Below are 19,707 nucleotides of genomic sequence, written 5' to 3'. Positions count from 1 at the left end.
GGTACACAACAACTCACTGCAGCACCGAGCCACCTGAGGCCGACTTAGCTACGCACTCTCCTCTTCTATCCCAATCTATTCAAAGTCTCCCTCTTTAAAGCCTCCCAAGAAGTTCCTATCCCCCTCAAATCTTTCCTTACGACATTCTTCCGCCCCATTCGGCGACGATATGCTTTCCATCTGGCCCTAGACGATTGGCCGATCTGCTTTCCATCCCGCCCTAGACGATCGGCCGATAAGGACAATCTTTTGCAATAGTTACGTCATAGCGGACCAAATGATTAGAAGTCCAACCATAATTAAAAAGTTTACTGATAAAAAGCAGTTTTAGATTTAGTTAGAAAACACGTATAAGGTCTCCCTCAGTAAAGTAGTGTTAACTTCTGAAATCATTATAGAACTTATTACCTACGTCCTACGCTAATGCTTTGATTATTGTTCAATGAAAATTCTTAGCATACATTTCAAAAGATCCATTTGGTAGGTAGTTCGTCGGAAGGTAAACAACTTTAAATACCCATGAGCTACTAGCAGGGACAGATACAGAATGAATATTCTGGGGGGCACCAATGAAACTTGGTTCCCCTATTCGCATTTTTGCCCCTCAAACCCTGTAATAGGTGCAATTTTCGACCTTCTGGGGAGGCTGCATGTGCCACAAAAAACACCCCTGGATAAATCCCCAGCCACCATCACCGGAAACCTGCACCGTGAAAAAAGAAGATAAACTATTTCCCCTGTGATTTGTCAGAAGAATTCCTCTTTCTAGAAAAACTTGATATAAAATCAAGTTGAAATGGTAGGGGGTGGCTGGAGCTGTTGCCCTGGGGATGTTCGGGAGAAGGTGATTGTTTCTGTTTTTTATTAATTTACTAGTTTTGGATGTTTTTAGGAATGTTTACGTTGGTAATCACTAGGCGTTAGAAAAAATTAAAAAAAAATTCCCTATTATAGGGATTTATATTTATAATGGTTTATATTTTTGTTTTTATGTCAAACAAAGTCAAAATGTCAAACTTTGATTTCATTACTTTGAAATCCTCTATATAATTTCGGTTAACAAATTTTTAAAAATGTTGGTTGATTGATCCCTAGCTCAGCATTGTAAGTAACATAATGACTCTCACCTGATAGGATCTTATCCGGCTAGCACTGATAGGGAAATTTTGAGGCAACTTAAGATTTTAAGTTGCCTTCCCTGCCTTTTTTTTAGCATACACTATATTTGCATGCATTTTGAGCATATTCCATTTTTATCTTTGTAGGGCTGAGTTCTCTTACAGTAAACCATATGTATTACGATAGGGTTTCTTCAGGGAAGAGCATGATGGAGCCGATTTTTTTTTTAATGATCTTTCGACATTTTTTAGACAACCTGTGTGTCGTTATGAACTTGATTATAAGAAAGTAATAAAGTCACATACACGTTGAACTAAGAGAGTTGGATTTAAGGGTATCAATTGCAAATTAAATACTAATAGGTTCCACAAAACGTTATAAAAAATTCGCTCAGACTTAGCGTGGAACATTTTGGTTTATGCGTTATTAAAAAAAATATTGATTATGAAGGTACTAACTTAACAAATTAAATGAAATATAGGATACTAAATAGTTTTTTGTTGTAAACTAGGCTTAATGAAGCAAACAGAGGCAAATACATTATCAGAGAAGGACAAGGGACAATGTCACTTCAAGGGTAAAAACTCATTTGAAACCTAGGCCCGCGTGCAGAGCCCCCTCCTTTCCTTTCCTTGGACCTAAAAACCAAGTCAATGAACATATTGCTGCAAGTTAAAAATTTTAAGTCCTTTATTTTGTTACAATCACACTCGTTCATTGAAAATTTACATCTTCCCCTAGGTCAAATTTCATGATGCCGTCCATGCACAGAGGTTGAATATCTTCTGTATTACTAAACCCAGATTAATAAAGTTAAGTAACTATGAAAACCTGGCGAATCAACTGATGCAAAATGGGGCAGTGGTTTAGCGAGGGAGGCGTTTTGGACTATCAACATGCAAATAAAAATTCGAAAGAATTGGCAAAATATCTAGTTACATAATTTAGTTACGTTGTGAATAAAATAGCTATTTTCCACAGTCACATCTCCCCAGAATATGTGATATTGTCTTCCCAAAACATTGTTGTAGCATCGTCCTCCAGACGAACCCTACCTCCCCCATACTTTAAACAAAACGAACCCTACGTTGGCCCATTTTTCACCGTTAATGGTCCATTGGTCCTAATGGTCCCCATCTTCCGTCGTTAATGGTCCATTGGTCTTATGGTCTAATGGCTCTAATGGTGTATGGTCCTTGGTCCATTTTTACTCGTTAGTGGTACATTGGTCTTATGATCCAATGGTTATAATGGTCCATGGTTCTTGGTCCATTTTTCGCTATTAATGCAGATATTATTTTGAAATTTACTGGGCTCTCGAAACTGAATTTACAAATATATCTAACCTGTAAAGATCCTAGTTCTGATTTCAGTTCCACGTAATGCCATATATTGTCGTTCAGGGCTGTTCCAACTGATGTTGTATACACAGAGCCTTGTGAATTGATTGTTAGACGTAAATTCCCACCTTCTTCAAAGGGTTTCAAGTCGAGCTTAATGAAATCACCATTGTTACCCTCCTGAAAATACATGGTAGATGGTTTTAGTGATTAAAGCCAAATGAACAGCAATCACAGAAAAAGCACTATAACAATCATCTTTAATGAGTGATTATTTGACTGAATGGATTTATTCATAGCAAAATACACATAAAATCCATATAAGCAATAAATAACTTACATTTGCGCTGAATTTGATTTAGTTTGGCGCGGCAAGAGTCAAACAGACCGCGCCCGTGGAAGATGACTTCTATGAAAGATAGCCAGAATTGATGAAACTATTAAGTTTGGGTGGGGTGGGCTCAAATGAGTCTATTTATGCTTAATTAGATTTATATGGGTCCAAATAGACTCCTATGGGCCCCTTTTCCTCAGTCGAGCAGATTATCAACCCTGACAATCTTTCTTGGAAATAATCTCCCAAGTGTGCGATCTTTTTTACTTTTATCTTACCGAGCTAATCGATTTTTTTTTTAATATTCATCTTTAAAGTAGACGCCCTCCTGAAAATCTGCAGTAGCTTCTTTTTTTGCAATTTTTTTCGAAAATAAAGGAAAGTTGATTTTAATGATTAATTTAAAGCCCAATTAACCAAAAATCACACAAACATACCTTAGTATAGAAGTGAAAGCTGAAAAAAAAAAGGAAAAAAAAGTGGCATCTAGTTTTTAATATTCATCAATGAATCCCTATTAGATGAATACAGCCCATAACCCATCCCTTTCAGAACTACATGAAATCTTGTATACTTATTATCAACCCTGACAATCATTTTTTGTTTTGGTTTTAGTTATCAAACGGTGAAGTTTGAAAGACATTACTATCTTCAAACAGGAATGCCAAATTAGAGCTTTTAATATGAGCTATTTTATGATATGCAACACAAATACCTTTGAAAATACAAAATCAACATTTTTCCTTTTTTAAACTGATCTATTTTATAACTTATAAGATAAATGAGAAACGAATTCTGAAATTTAATTTAGCTTAGAACCTGTACGTAACATTTTACAATGTTGAAACCAACATAGCTTGTAAAAACTGATTTCGTGTTTAGATTCCAAATAGACTGACCCATGGGTGAGTCCCAGAGTCGGCTCTGCAGAGGCACTTTTGGATATACATGAATGCTGGTTTTACTTATAAATTTGTGGGATCTTTCTATCGATGTGGGACATTTTCAGGAGAAATTGCCTACGAATCGTTTTGGGTACCCGACTAACTGACTGTATTTCAAACAGTACGCTGTACAAAAAAATTGGTTCAATCCCGTTTTCAAGGGCTATATGAGAGCCCTTGGTTGTGGGACATTGTCAGGACAAATTGCCTACGGATCTTTTTAGGTACCCGACTGACTGACCATATTTCAAACAGTAGGCTGTACGAAAAATTTGGTTCAATCCCGCTTTCAAGGGCTATAATGAGAGAAAGGTTGGTTGTGGGACATTTCCAGGACAAATTGCCTAGGGATTATTTTTGGTACCCGACTGACTGACCGTATTTCAAACAGAAGTCAGTACGAAAAAATTTGGTTCAATCCCGGTTTCAAGGGCTATAATGAGAGAAAGGTTGAGATGGCTAGGGCACGTTCTGTAGATGAAGGATGAGAGATTATCCATTTGTACTTTTCGGCTAAACGGAAAGCAGGTCGTCCATGGTTTGGGTGAGGGGATGTCGTAAGGAAAGATTTAAGGGAAATGGGAACTTCCTGGGAAAGTGTAAAGAGGGACGCTTTGAATAGATTGGGATGGAGGAGGAGCGTGTGTAGCTGTGTTGGCTTCGGGCAGCTTGGTGCTGCGGTGAGCTGTTAGTAGTAGTAGTATCTTGTAATTTCTATCATATACCATTTTGAACTGAAGCAGCTGAAGGCCTTATGGAGCGTAGAGGAGGTAACAAGATACCCTCCAATTGTTTTTACTATCAAAACAGCACTCAAGTTTTTTCATTTTTGATCAAACCAGACTTCCTGCCAGTTTTTATACGACCATTCGTTGTGTAGAATACATTTGAGACACATCACTCTTTACTAAGTCTACGCAAACGCGTAGATCATGATACCCAATTTAGCCTATCCTTTCATCACTTCTAAAACCACTTAGTAACGAAAGATTGATGTCATATGTACCAGGATTATACATTAAAAACCTGAATTGTTTACTTCGAGCAAGTTTCTAAAAGTCATGATTTTTACAATGAGTTATCAATTTTTTTGTGTTGCCATATTTATTTATTTATTTACTTTTTTTTATTAAATGCACTGGATCGATGACGTTTATCCTGAAAGGTCATTAAGAGGCAACTTTTTTCCAACATCTGTTGTGGCTGAAAAATTACTGCCTCTATAATTTAGAACCCGAGGTTGTTAGCTTTTCGAGTTGTATTTGTTGTCACAGTTCGTGGCAACGAACTGTAAGCAAGAACGAAGTGTCATTTCTCCTACTGTTGAGGAAGTAAATGAGGTAGTAACTTCAATTAACAGAAATTATGGGGGAGGAGGGCCAAAAAATTATTTTTCAAAATATAGGCTGGGAATAAATGGGAATAAGGCCAAAACAGCCATTATTAATGAAATTACTGTAAAAAAAAAAATTTTTTGGAATCTAGGGAATAGGCAAAAATTCTTGAGTGGCCATTGTCCTCCCCAATTGATGTTACTGAAAAGATCTAATGAGAGTTTGAAAATAAAAAGAAAGAATTCGTTCATCTATTCGTCAGATTACATAACACATTAAACGGACAAAAATAGGAACAGCGCATAGTGTATCAAATAATAAAAAGAGATATTATTGTCCAAGAGTCCGTCAACATTCAGCGTTTTCAGGAAAACTGGGTGACAGGTAGCAGTCCACATTAATATTGTAGACTGCTACTTGTTTCCAGTTTTCCATTCTCCGATCATAAAAGTTTTTCGTCCAGATTCTAATTATTGAGAAATTCTCTTTATTTTATATGAGAGTTTTTAGAAACATCTTTATCTTTCTCGGCACACTCCATAGCTGCCTTTTAAAATTATAGCTTAATAAAGCTCCCAAAAACAGAACAACCCATCTTCACTTCCTTTTTTTTTTTTTTTTTTTTTTTTTTGCATTTCAACCCACTTATAGGCGTCTGTTAGTGCCGTACCCGGAAACAAGAAACAAGAACGGCAGTTGCGGTCTACACTATCCAAATTATCAATTTTCCATCCCGGTTTTCAAGAGAACGTTGAATGTAGACGTGGCTTAATACTTACGTGTTAGAAGGTGTGCTTTATTACATTGGTTTATTTTTTTTATTGTTTTTAGTCAATAATACAGATTATTATATTGAATTATTTGTGAATTATTTATTTTATTATATTGAATAAGTACATAATAAAGACAAGCTAAGTATTTGAAAAAAAACTGACGGCAACCCAATGAAATTGACAACTCATTTCAGGTTAAAAAATGATTTAAAACATTATTAACCCAATCAAAATTTAAAATACTGAGCTTTTTTATGATATGCCACAACTTCTTTCAATCGAATAATTACGCAGTGCATAGGTGGTAAAACGCCCAATACTTTCTAAGAAGATAGATTTTTTGCATAATTATTTTTTTTTTAGTTTTTGTAGGAGTACTAGGCCCAAAGGCTGCACTATGTAAAAAAAAGAAAAAAAAAGAGGAGAAGATGCCTAAAAACACTAAATATGTTGATGAACCACGAGCCATAATATGCCATGAGCAATAAATTTCGTTTGCAGGAACCAGAAATGTATTCCGTTGCGCATCGTTTCCCGGGAAAGCACCAAATTGAAAACTGATTTTGTTTCGCTAACAATAGCTTTCTATCTTACAATACATTGTTCACGATTTGCGTGAAATTTTTAAGAAGGGGTAGTTTCACCCAGCCCACAATAGCAATTTATTCTCTCATATTATTTCTTTCAAACAAACAAGATTATAGAATAGCTGTAAAACAAAACAGAATAATATTTTTAGAAACAGAGGAAGAAGAGGTTCTTTGGTAGTTTGTTGCCCCTATCTGTTTTCAAAACGTGGCTCTTCCCAAGACCGTAACCAGGAGGGGGGAGGGTTGAGCACCCACCCCCACGAAAAAAATGTTTTTATTAATCGTAAAAACGTAAAAAAATAAATATAAATAAATTTTTTATGCATTTTTATAAGTTTTACTGTAAGCTCCCCCCTCGAAAAAATATCTTCTTGTAACACTCCCCTCCCCCCCCAAAAAAAATACGAACCTGGCTCTTCCCCTAGCCCTTCGTAAAAACCATTCCATCATCATGATTTCTATTAATTTCTTAAATAATTTCTTAGATCACGCCACTTTTCCATTTACAGAATATAACAATTGCAAATATACTGAAATTGTATATAATATTTTAAATAAAACAAAGAAAAACAAACAAACAAGAAAACCAACAAACTTTAAATAATAAAGAAATCCTAATATTCTTACTTCACGTTTTTTTTTCTTTTCTTTGTACATTTGCTTGATTTTACTTAATTCTTTCACTTATTCTTTTTCCCGTTGATAAAGGCTTCCGGGCATGAAATCGAAATATTCGGATTTCTTTATTATTTAAAGTTTGTTAATGTTTTTTGTCCATTGCCTTGTTTAAAATATTATAGCCGTTTTCTCTATATTTTTGCTTGTTAAATTTACAAGCCTAACAAAGGGCCTCCTTTCGGTTAAGTTGATTCACAAAAATTAGGGTAGGGGGCAAAAATGTAGGAGGAGGCAATTTTGTTTTTTCCTCATTGTTTCAAGGAATAGGCCAAAAAAGAGTTTCTTTTCCAACTAAACACCAATAGGGGAGGGGGGAGGTAAAAATGTTCCTGCAGTAATTGTACGATGATGAATAAACTCTCCGCACGAATATCTGATTTCAATGCCTATTTGGTACAAAAGGCAAAAATTTGATTAGCAAAACAGTCAAACTCATATTTTTCAGAAATTGCTTATCTTTTAGGGAACAATATCAGAAAGTCACGTTCCTTTTAAAAATGCTTATTCGTGACTTGTATGGATTCCAGAAAAATTTGCCTTTTCTGGCTTCAATAGCCAATATTAATTCACTTGGCCCAAAATATGCAGGATTAAAAGAGACCATATTAAAGAAAGACAAGAGGCTATTATACATTATATCGATACTTTTATACAAATTAATGGACCTCGTTTAAAATATTGTAGACTACAAGATAAAGCATCCAACGAATTTTTTAGGGAGACAAAAATCCAGGGATTACTTGAAAATGGAGAGGAATTAGGACAATGTACTTAAGAGGGATGCTTTGAATAGATTGAGAGGGAGGAGGAGCGTGCGTGCGTAGCTGTGCTGTCTTCGGGTGACTTGGTGCTGTGGTGTGCTGTTGGTAATAGTAGTAGTATCTCGTAGTTACTATCATATACCATTTTGGAGTGAAGCAGCTAGGGGCCACATGTAGCGTAGAGGAGGTTACAAGATACCCTCTAGTTATTTTTACTATTAAAACATCTATACAATGGAGTAGTGGTACATTTTTCAGAACACTGTTTGGTTGGTAACTTAGAAGACCACACTGCCTTTCCATGACGAAAGTAAAACAGTTCAAAATAGGGATGATACCTTTTTATTGACAATGAAATATAAAATTAACTGGATATTTCGAACACATATACAGTGTTCATCATCATCATCAGCACTAAAACATTATCAGCAGTACTTTACTGCTGATGATGAACACTGTATATGTGTTCGAAATATCCAGTTAAATAATTTTATATTTCACTGTCAATAAAAAGGTATCATCCCTATTTTGAACTGTTTTACTGTTTAGTTATTATTTTTGGTCTTTTACGGGGACAAATGCCCGATCGTCACCTCAGTCCCTGCCAATCCCTGCGGATTAAGCGTATCCAGGATTTTGTTTGGGGTGAAGGAAGGGTTGCAATAAATTAAAAGAAGCTTCAAAAAAATCCATGGATTTTTGCTACATTTTTACGAAACGAACACAAATTTAGTGGGGGGGGGGTCACACCCCATACCCCCTGGATACGGTCTTGACTTGTGTGTCTGGCAAATGTGGTTTATGATAGTAAAATAAAAATTTGATGTTCCGCTGCAGCCAAGTTGTAGGACCTGAATATTTCTTCATCCCAATTGTTGCTGTTGCTATTGTTCCATTATTTGAATAGATAACACATACCACAGAAAAGATTATTTTAATGCACTAGCACTAAAAAGCCAAAAATTATCTAACAACAGGGGCGTCATCCGCTACGAGGCGAGGGACAACTGCCCCTCAGAGGCCTCAGTTTGCCCCCTCCCCCCGCTGAGATTTAGTTTCTGCAAAAATCTTGTCAAAACTAAAATAAGCCTGCATAATTCAAGCATCCACAGAAACGAGTCAGTTTTCTTTAGAACATTTTTTTTACCTTTATGGTATCTTTCAGTTTTTAATGTCATTTTCACTTGATTTGGAAAATTGGCTCCAAGATTGCCCCCCCCCCCGAGCATTTTGAATAAATTACGCCACTGTCTAACAGTAATGGTGGCAACCAAGAGTGGTAACTGGTAATATGCAGACTTGAAGGACGGGTTTTCAATGCTTCGAACACCTTAGGAAATCTTTGCTAGTGGTATTAGAGAAAAAGCGCCAGGAAATTGCTTAATGGTGGGAGGTGTCATGTAAATGCTCCACTCCAAATCCGTCACAGGTTCAACCAGAGTTGCTACCCGTGAAAATAAAAATCATTAGATTTTAGATAGTTTTTGTTGATATAGTGATTTTCTTCAATAATCTTGTGATTTATGTACTGATTTAGTGATTTATTTTTTTGGGCAATATACAAAATCACTTGAAATAGTGATAAATCAGTAGAGATGGCAATCCTGGGTTCAACATGTGCTGGAGCACTACCCCTAACGCTGAGGATGGGTATGTGTCCTGGCATCTCCTGGCCTCTGTTGGGTTAACCATCCGACGGGGTGTCTTTTACCCGATTGCAATTCATTTAGAAGACTAAATAGTCATCTAAAATCTTGATAACAGACAAGCAGAAAATCACATATATAATTATACCAGGCGTCACAAATTTAGGAATAAAAATAAATATTTCAATGTATTAAGAGGGAATAAGTTCAATCATCGTTTTAGGGTATTGTCCTCGGTCTACCTTGCAATTTTGACCCCCAAAACTTGTGTATCTTCAATTGAGTTAGTCCAGCTGAAAGAGTTATCGTTTCAAAAAGATATCGACAACTGATATAATGGATCGTATACATTAACTGAGTTAAATATTTATGCTGGATCGATTGATTAAGAGCATTTGTCAATATTCTTATTAACTTAGTTCAAAAGGGAAAAATTCTTAAACATCACATAGCATATTTTTATCTTGCTTCTTTTTTTCTAGATTTATCTATCTTTAATCTATTATTCATTAATAAATTATCATGAGCCTGAACTAAAACGTGTACTTCTCGTTTAATTTAACGGTGTTTTTCAGTGCCTTTTTTTTAGTTTAACAGTAAAACACAGTTTAACAGTGTTTTTCTCATTATTTTATTGCTATGATAATTGATGACAGTCCTGGGCCAGGATTTACACATAGGCTAAGCGCACCAGGCCTGGATCTAGGGGCACAAAAAAAAATACTGAGTATTTTTTTTTTTTTTATTAACAAAAACTGGACCGATATTGTTAAAGTGATTTATCGTTAAAGTGCCAGGTGCACTCCGCCGCCGCGCTGGCTATTCAGAGAAAAGTGATTTTAAAACAACATAGGAATTCCGTGGCCTCTTATAAACTGTCAGATGCCTCCCAAGAACGGCAGCTAAGAGTTTGGTATCACCTCTCTCTTGCATTACTTTGGCTCGCCACTCATCAGCTGCCTTTTTTCAGGGCTTCCACTACCCAGGATTTTCGGGGATTTCCCCGTAAAGCTCTCTGTCTCCCCCATAAAATGCTTAGGTATAGGGGTGTCAAAACGCTTGGGCCTAGGGGCACCAAAGAGTTAACTTCGGCTCTGGCCAAGTCTTGGATGATTCGTATTTTCTGTTTTAATAAAGAAACAAATTAAGAACAAAGAACATATTAAGAACAAATTAATTTTATAGAATTATATTAATGTATTATATATATATATATATATATACATATATATATATATATATATATATATATTAATATATTAATTATAGAACAAATTAAGAACAAAGCAATATAGAAATACCCAAACTGATCAGACAACATAGTATCAGAGTTTGCGCATAACGCTATATATCTTTGGAAGATTTAAACGGACTGCGAAATATTTTCGTCATTATCATCCATTAACAACAGCTCTAAATTAATTTCTTTTTTAAATAATTTAAAATTCTAATTAAATTTAATATTTAGTTATTTAATCAGGCACAAACTTTGAAATGTATCCTGGACGAGGCAAACATTAAAAGAATATAATAACTGTGCATAAAATATATAAATGTCCAAATATTGGGGGGAGGGCGAAGGCCCCAGGTGGTACGGTAAATCGTAATAAGATCAAGAGTACATACCTGCAATAGGATGGTACCATATCCTTTGGGCCCACATGTCCTGAAACTAAATCCTAGATGGCCTCTTAAATCAAATGTATTTCCTAAAATCACGTACGATGACTTGGAAAAGTATCCTTCACTATAACTTTGTAAACCTGCATTGCTCTGAGCTTCACTCAATTGAACTAGGATAAAAACTAACACTATTAACAGTAGAGGACACCTGTTGCATATTCCGCTCATTTTGAATTTTTGTCACCAGAAATCTAGCCACCTGCAATAAAAATTGATACTTAGTCAAGGTGGCAGTGATGATGATGTGAAGGTGATGATGATTGAGGGGAAAGGCACATTTGCTCTCCACCCTCTTAGATTTTGAAAAACATATTATTGGTATTCTCATAGAAAAATGCTTTTCTCTAGGTATTTACATTAAAAAAGCTGAAAAGATCAAAATTACCTTCCTTAGATTTAGAAAAATAAATTCCCCCGCGACATTTCAGCGAAATGACGCCACTGCATGGTAAAAAAAGGATCAAAATTACCTTCCTTAGATTTAGACAAATAAATCCCCCCTCCCCCGACATTTCAGCGAAATGAGGCCACTGCATGGTAAAAAAGGATCAAAATTACCTTCCTTAGATTTAGACAAATAAATCCCCCTCCCCCGACATTTCAGCGAAATGACGCCATTGCATGGTAAAAAAAGGATCAAAATTACCTTCCTTAGATTTAGACAAATAAATCCCCCCTCCCCCGACATTTCAGCGAAATGACACCACTGCATGGTAAAAAAAGGATCAAAATTACCTTCCTTAGATTTAGACAAATAAATCCCCCTCCCCCGACATTTCAGCGAAATGACGCCATTGCATGGTAAAAAAAAGGATCAAAATTACCTTCCTTAGATTTAGACAAATATATCCCCCCTCCCCCGACATTTCAGCGAAATGACGCCACTGCATGGTAAAAAAAGGATCAAAATTACCTTCCTTAGATTTAGACAAATAAATCCCCCCCTCCCCCGACATTTCAGCGAATTGACGCCACTGCATGGTAAAAAAAGGATCAAAATTACCTTCCTTAGATTTAGACAAATAAATCCCCCCTCCCCCGACATTTCAGCGAATTGACGCCACTGCATGGTAAAAAAAGGATCAAAATTACCTTCCTTAGATTTAGACAAATAAATCCCCCCTACCCCGACATTTCAGCGAATTGACGCCACTGCATGGTAAAAAAAGGATCAAAATTACTTTCCTTAGATTTAGACAAATAAATCCCCCCTCCCCCAACATTTCAGCGAATTGACGCCGCTGCATGGTGGAGAAACGCAAAAATCTTAAAGTACCACACAAACCTTAAAGTACCGAATATAGTCAAGATAGCAGTGACGTCAGTGGAAAAAAGGGTATTTGCCCCCCCTCGCCTAGATTTGAAAAACATCTTGTTTGGGTACAAAGGTACAAAGGGACCCAGAGATTAAACCTCGCAGTAGCAAAACATTGGATGGCCGACGAAGGGACCTTTGTAGTCAGGAAGGGCAGTTAATCCGATTACTGTTCATTGAAATATGCCTGGCTTTTAATATTTCGATGAAACAACTGTGGCCAAATTGTCCCCTTAAATTTTGAAAAATACATATTGCCACCCCCCTTCCCCTCTTATGTTATCCTGAATTGACGTCACTGCAAGAAGAGAAAATCCAAATATTTTCAAGTACCAGAGAGGGTCAAGATGGCAATATGTAAGTTGAAAGTAAAGGGCATTTTCTCTCCCCTCCCACCTAGATTTGAAAAACAATCTTGTTTGGTATTTTCATTGAAAAATACCTTGCTGTAGGTATTTTGTTGAAAAAAGCTAAAATAAGCAAATTTACCCCCCCTCCCCTTAGATTTTGAAAATATATTTTAACTCCCCCCCCTTCTTACATTATCGTGAATTGACGTCACTGCAAGATGAGAAAAATCCAAATATCTCGAAGTACCGAAGACAGAGAAATTAAAGATAACTTCAATTGGTCAAGAGGAAACTCGTACAGTCATATCTTATAATATCTTTTATATATCTTATAAAGAAAACTAGGAAGAATCCGGAATCCAATTTATGATGAATAATATCTCCATATGCCGCTTTGGTAGTAGCAACTGCCAATTAAAAACATAAAATATTGGGTGGATTAAACAAAAAAAAAGTTTTTCTTCGACTGAAACTAAGGATCAACATTAAAACTTAAAAAGAAAAGAAATTATTGCATATTTCAGGGGTGGGGCTTCCTTAATACCCTGTTTTTTACATTAAAATTTGAATTTGTGTTCTGTTTATTTAAGAAGGACTCTAGAAATACCAAATACCAGAAATACCAGATAATATATTAGAATAATAAGCTTTTTTAAAAGTCTTTAAAAAAACTTTAGTTTGAAGAGCGATGTATTGAGGAGCGGCAGCCCCCTCATATACGTAATAATTTCTGTTTGTTTTAAGTTTTAATGTTGTTTCTTACTTTCAGTTGAAGAAACTTATTTTTTATATTTAATTTCTGATCGTTTTTCAAAATAATGCCGGGAAATCCAGCTCCTCCTCCATGGAAAATTCCCTTCCCCAACAAAAAATTACTTCATAGAAATATCCTCTAGCATATCCCAATGGCAAACCCCCTCCCCTCAAAAAAAAAGTGTATACTTCCCAATAGTCAATACTATACCGTATGTATTGAGTCATCATCAAAGACACAGTTATTAGAACTATCGACTATGCTGAACAAAATGACTATCTCAAAATTTTGATCGGATGACTTTGACCAAACAGCGGCGTGGGGTGGGGGCAAGATACTCTCCAATATCTTTGGTCACTTAAAAAGGACACTAGAACTTTTGATTCCCGATCAAATGAGCCCTCTCCCGATCTTCTAGGATAAGGGATTCGATACGATCACCCCTGGAGAAAAAAAAACCAAAAAACAAATGAATACGCGTCCGTAATCTTACTTCTGGCAAAAAAAATCAAGCATTTTTGTGTATGGGAGCTTCAAACCTCTACAGTAGGGTTCTCTGATATGCTGAATCCGATGGCGTGATTTTTATTAAGATCACTTGATACTTTGGGAGTTTTCCCTCCTTTTCAAAAATTAGGCAAATTCTCTAAGATCGTAAATTTTATATGGGTAACATTAAACGTGATAAATTTTATATATTTTGAACTTGCATTAAAATTCAATTCTTTTGATGTATTTATTGTTATCAAGAATCTGTTCTTAGAGTTTCGGCTACTATGGAGCCGCATCGCTCCCGTTTGAAAGTCAGCATATATATATATATATATATATATAAATATATATAGGCTATATATATATATATATATATATATATATATATATATATATATATATATATATATATATATATATATGCTGACTTTCAAAAAAATAATTGTCGGATTTAAGATTCGCTAAGATCAAGATATTCACCAGATTTTTTTTATATCTACTAAAATAAAACCACCAAAATCATTAATTCAGGAACGTCAGGCAAACTCCAAATGTTTAACATAGGAGGGATAGGAAGATTCCTTGAGAGCCCGTCCTGCCTTAACAGTCCAACACTGTATCACTCAAGAAAATGGGGTACAACATTAGAGACTGCGTAATATTAAAACAACCAAGTTTACCCTAACAGCATAGATAATTGTAGACTTAATGAGAATTAAATCTTTATCAGTTTAACGTAAATAGTTACAGAGTAAAGCAAGGGGTCACCCACTTTCGCCACTTGGTGTAAATCCTAGCAAACACAGTGCCACACAGTTCCACCATGTGCTACACACTCCATAATGATTGTGCTATAGTTGGCACATGCCATCTCGATATGATAATTTATCAGATTTTGTCATGAATTATCTTAAATTAAAAATCATATCCGTATAAACCATACCAAGATGAACTTAAAAAAATATTGACAGTCTAAATGGGCTATTTGGGTTTAAGCAGGTAGAGCTACTTGAAACTGAATTCTACTTTATTTACCTTTCCAAAATACTGCAAAGACAATTATACAACAGTTTAAGGTGGGCTGACAAAGAAACAAATTTGTCAAACACTAGACGGTGTTGGTTTCCACTCTTTCACGTTTCTCTTACTATTTGACTTCAAGTCTATTAGAATATGCGCGTTTTTTTTCAATATAACATCTTATTAACGATAATCTGTCAAACTCAAATGTTATCTGCCGACATAAATAACTTCAACAGAGATCTAAAGACTTCATTAGTTGAGATTCCCGTGTGCTGTATAACTTTCTACCTAAGACTTGAATACTTTAAGCTCGAAGCATAATTACTTTTAAATTCCTCGGAGAATCCAAATGAAAACTCATATGACAAACGTCAAATAACCCCCTCCCCTCCAGATCCTTAAAATGCAGAAGTTGGGACTCTGAATTGATTACTTCATCTCTTTATTATTATTTTTTTCTTTTTAGAAATCACGGTACAGCGGTGAAAACCATAGGGAACTGCTATAGCTTATCACCTTTCGTAATGCAGTTTTATAGAATGTATTAGTATTAGATGTAATAAAGGAAAATAGCTTCATGAAATACTCAATTTTTCTTCTTAACAACAGTATCAGGAATGATTGACCAGACACAATTCTTAGAACTTAGAAATAGGTAAACAGTTAATTCCAATACCGGTATGAAAAAACAAAAAGAAAACTTCTGCGCACTAGAAATTTGGGTGTAAAATCAACCTGATAGATTTGATTGAGGCAATATTTTAAATACTACCTCATATATAATCTTAAATATTTATTTGATATAATCTTAAATATTTTCAGAGACTCCAAAACTAAGAAAAAACAGCACAACCTAAAAGTCACCTTTAAAGAATATAAACAAATTACAAATATAATTTTAAAATATTAAAAAATATGTATATATTCTTAATATATATATTTATATAAATTCTTAGTATATTCCTTAAAGAATATACACAGTTTTAAAAATACAAAAAATAGAATTGTCATACGACTACCCATTCAGGGTAGTAGCGTTACAGTACCCCTCCTTCTTGCCGTTGTCTCTATTGGACAACGCCCAAAACTAGGACAAATGTTAATCAAAAAGTTGCGAAACTGGAAACCCTGAAGGCTGTATCTTATCATTTCAGATAATTGCCCAAAACTACTTGCCAAGATACTCTCGAAGGGAGAGTCAACACGGCAATGTAAGTTCAATCACACTTTGACCTCCCTGATGTACACTGCCTTGCTAATTCTTCTCTTGGGAACAGTTTAACATCTGATTTTCGTCAATTATCTCCGAAGTGTGAAAATGTCAGATTACTATCTTTAGGGATAACAACGGGGGAAAACCTTTAACAGCAAAGGCTGTATTCAGGGGAGAGGTTTGGGGGTTTGAATCCCTCCCTAAAATGTTTGTCTGAGTCGTAAAAACGTATAAAAAAGAATACAAACATATTTATAGTGTGATTTTTTTAGTTTTTTGTACCCACCCCCCGAATACAAAAATCCTAGATACGGCCGTGGGCCAATCAAGTTTATTTTGTTTTGATTGATAGCATATCCATTATTGGCCCCATAAAGGGTCTCGAGCTTCTGGTTCAAGGTCGGAGGTAGGATTCCTCACCCCCCCCCCAAAAAAAAATGAAAATAAAAAAATATCGGAGTCGTAAAAAGTAGCAATAAATTTATACAATTTTTTTCTATGTTTTCAAAATTTTCCTGTATCCCCCCCCCAAACAAGGATCCTAAATGTAGCCTTGTCGAGGGGGCACCCACTTTCCCCCATCTGGCGTAAATCTCGTAACGCCACGTGTGCCCAGCAGTTCGACCACACTTGGCACAAACTACCTACTTTATGTGATTTCTGAAAGTGGCACCCTCTTGCTCGTGCTAGTTTTCAGTGAAGTAATTGAGATTAAGTAGAGTATCCACCAAAAAGTTACCCTTAATCAGATATAGGAGAAACCCATTTAAGTCCCGTATACAACGCTCTTATTAATTATGAGCTTTCGTATTTTCTATTATCTTATTTCAGAATCTAATGAAAATTCCGAAACTACCAAACCCGATCTGTGATTAGCAATCAGATAAGCTTTAAATATAATAGATACTCAATTTTAAATTTTATTCAGTCACTCAGCATCAGGTTTTTATTCAGTTGCCTTTTCGCCGTGACTCGACAAAGAGATTCTCCTTCTTCGTTTGTGGATTTTTGAGTCTTTTATACCGTCCGAGCAGAGGTCTTTTTTACTTTTTTTTCACTTTTTGAAGCACCTTGTTTTTCTTCTTTGTTCTAAGTTTTCCAGCTACATCAAATAGCCTTGTGACTAAAATCTGGAAAATCTTAGTGGTTACCCACTTTGGGAATTGTCTACGCCTCTTGGCAAATGTAGGAGAAGCACCCTTAAGAATGGGACGAAGAATGCCCCATGATGGGAAAGAAAGTGGCGGTCCAGGATGCACACCAGATGGCGAGAGATCACAAACCCTTGGAAACGACGAACCAGGGGAAACAGTACCCTCTACAATTCAAATTAACTTAAACTAAACAAACTCCTCGAAAGTTTCACAGTAATCTACAATCTATTACTAGCGGAGTTATTGATACGGGGCGATTGTAGGTTGTTTTCATTTTATCCGGTTTCTTTTTAGCCCATTTCTTTTCAAACAGTTCGTAGTAACGAACTATAGTAAGGAGCGACCCGGCTCAATAGTAAACGAAACTCTAAAAAACGGAATTTTGATACTAATAGATACATCAAAAGAATTGGATTTTTATGCTGATGTTAAATATATGTTTTATCAAATTTAGTCTTTGTCATCAAAAGTTACGAGCCTGAGAAAATTTACCTTATTTTGGAAAATAGGGGGAAACACCCCTAAAAGTCAAAGAATCTTAACAAAAATCACACTATCGCATTCAGAGTATCAGAGTACCCTATAGCAAAAATTTCAAGCTCCTATCTACAAAAATGTGGAATTTCGTATTATTTGCCAGAAGACAGATCACGGGTGCGTGTTTATTTGTTGTTTTTTTTTGTTTGTTTTTTTCAGGGGTCATCGTATCGACCATGTGGTCCTAGAATGTTGCAAGAGGGCTCGTTCTAACGGGAATGAAAAGTTCTAGTGCCCTTTTTAATTAACCAAAAAAATTGGAGGGCACCTAGGCCCCCTCACACGCTCATTTTTTCCCAAAGTCAACGGATCAAAATTTTGAGATAGCCATTTTGTTCCGCATAGTCGAAAACCTTAATAACTATGTCTTTGGGGATGCCTTACTCCCCCACAGTTCCTGGGGGAGGGGCTGCAAGTTACAAACTTTGACCAGTTTTTATGGCAATTCTGTCTGTCTGTCGGTCCCTGTTTTGCTACTTTAGGCACTTCCAGGCAAGCTAGGGCGATGAAATTTGGCAAGCGTATCAGAGACCGGACCAGATTAAATTAGAAAAAGTCGTTTTCCCGATTTGACTATCTGGGGAGGGAGTGGGGGGCCGGTTAATTCGCAAAAAATAGAAAAAATGAAGCATTTTTAACTTATGAGCGCGTGATTGGATCTTAATGAAATTTGTTGTTTGGAATGATATTGTGTCTCAGAGCTCTTATTTTAAATTCCGACCAGATCTGATGACATTGGGGGGAGTTGGAGGGGGGAAACCTAAAGTCCCGGTTTTGCTACTTTAGGCACTTCCAGGTAAGCTAGGACGATGAAATTTGGCAACCGTATCAGGGACCGGACCAGATTAAATTAGAAATAGTCGTTTTCCCGATTTTACTATCTGGGGGGGGGGAGTTGGGGCCGGTTAATTCGGAAGAATAGAAAAAAATGAAGTATTTTTAACTTATGAGCGGGTGATTGGATCTAAATGAAATTTTATGTTTGGAATGAAATTGTGTCTCAGAGCTCTTATTTTAAATCCCGACCAGATCTGATAACATTGAGGGGAGTTGGAGGGGGACAACCTGAAATCTTGGAAAACACTTAGAGTGGAGGGATCGAGATGAAACTTGATGGGAAAAATAAGCGCAGTCCCAGATATATGATTGACTTAATCGAAACTGATTCGCTCTCTTTGGGGTAGTTGGGGGGGGGGAGTAATTCTTGAAAATTAAAAAAAATGAGGTATTTTCAACTTACGAGTGGGTGATCGGATCTCAATGAAATTTGATGTTTAGAAGGATATCGTGTCTTAGAGCTCTAATTTTAAATCCCGACCGGATCTGCTGACCGGGGCGGGGAGTTGGGAGGGGGAAACCTAAAACTTGGAAAACACTTAGATTGGAGGGATCGGGATGAAACATGGTGAGAAAAATAAACACAAGTCCTAGATAGATGAGTGACATAAACGGAACGGATCTGCTCTCTTTGGGGCAGTTGGGGGGGGGGGGGTATTTCTGAAAAATTAAAAAAATGAGGTATTTTTAACTTACGAACGGGGGATCAGATCTCAATGAAATTTGATATTTAGAAGGATATCGTGGCTCAGAGCTCTTATTTTAAAACCGACCGGATCTGGTGACATTGGGGGGGAGTTGGGAGGGGGAAACCTAAAACTTGGAAAACA

The 19,707-nt window shown here is 36.1% G+C and overlaps 1 protein-coding gene across 2 annotated transcripts in view; it reads right to left on the bottom strand.

The window, feature by feature from the left end:
• The window catches only part of LOC136035213 (protein crumbs-like), a 225,149-nt gene that overhangs the window by 189,426 nt on the left and 16,016 nt on the right, over nt 1-19,707 (bottom strand). For both annotated transcript variants that reach the window (XM_065716825.1, XM_065716826.1), the window contains exons 2-3: nt 11,146-11,401; nt 2,466-2,639 (exon numbers count right to left, since the gene is read on the bottom strand). In XM_065716825.1, the coding sequence (XP_065572897.1) occupies nt 2,466-2,639; nt 11,146-11,370 (399 nt within the window). In that variant the 5' untranslated portion in view covers nt 11,371-11,401. The remainder of the gene's footprint in view (nt 1-2,465; nt 2,640-11,145; nt 11,402-19,707) is intronic.

Source organism: Artemia franciscana, chromosome 14 (genome assembly GCF_032884065.1).
Source record: "Artemia franciscana chromosome 14, ASM3288406v1, whole genome shotgun sequence".
NCBI lineage: Eukaryota > Metazoa > Arthropoda > Branchiopoda > Anostraca > Artemiidae > Artemia > Artemia franciscana.
This window is presented reverse-complemented; position numbering and strand designations above follow the sequence as displayed.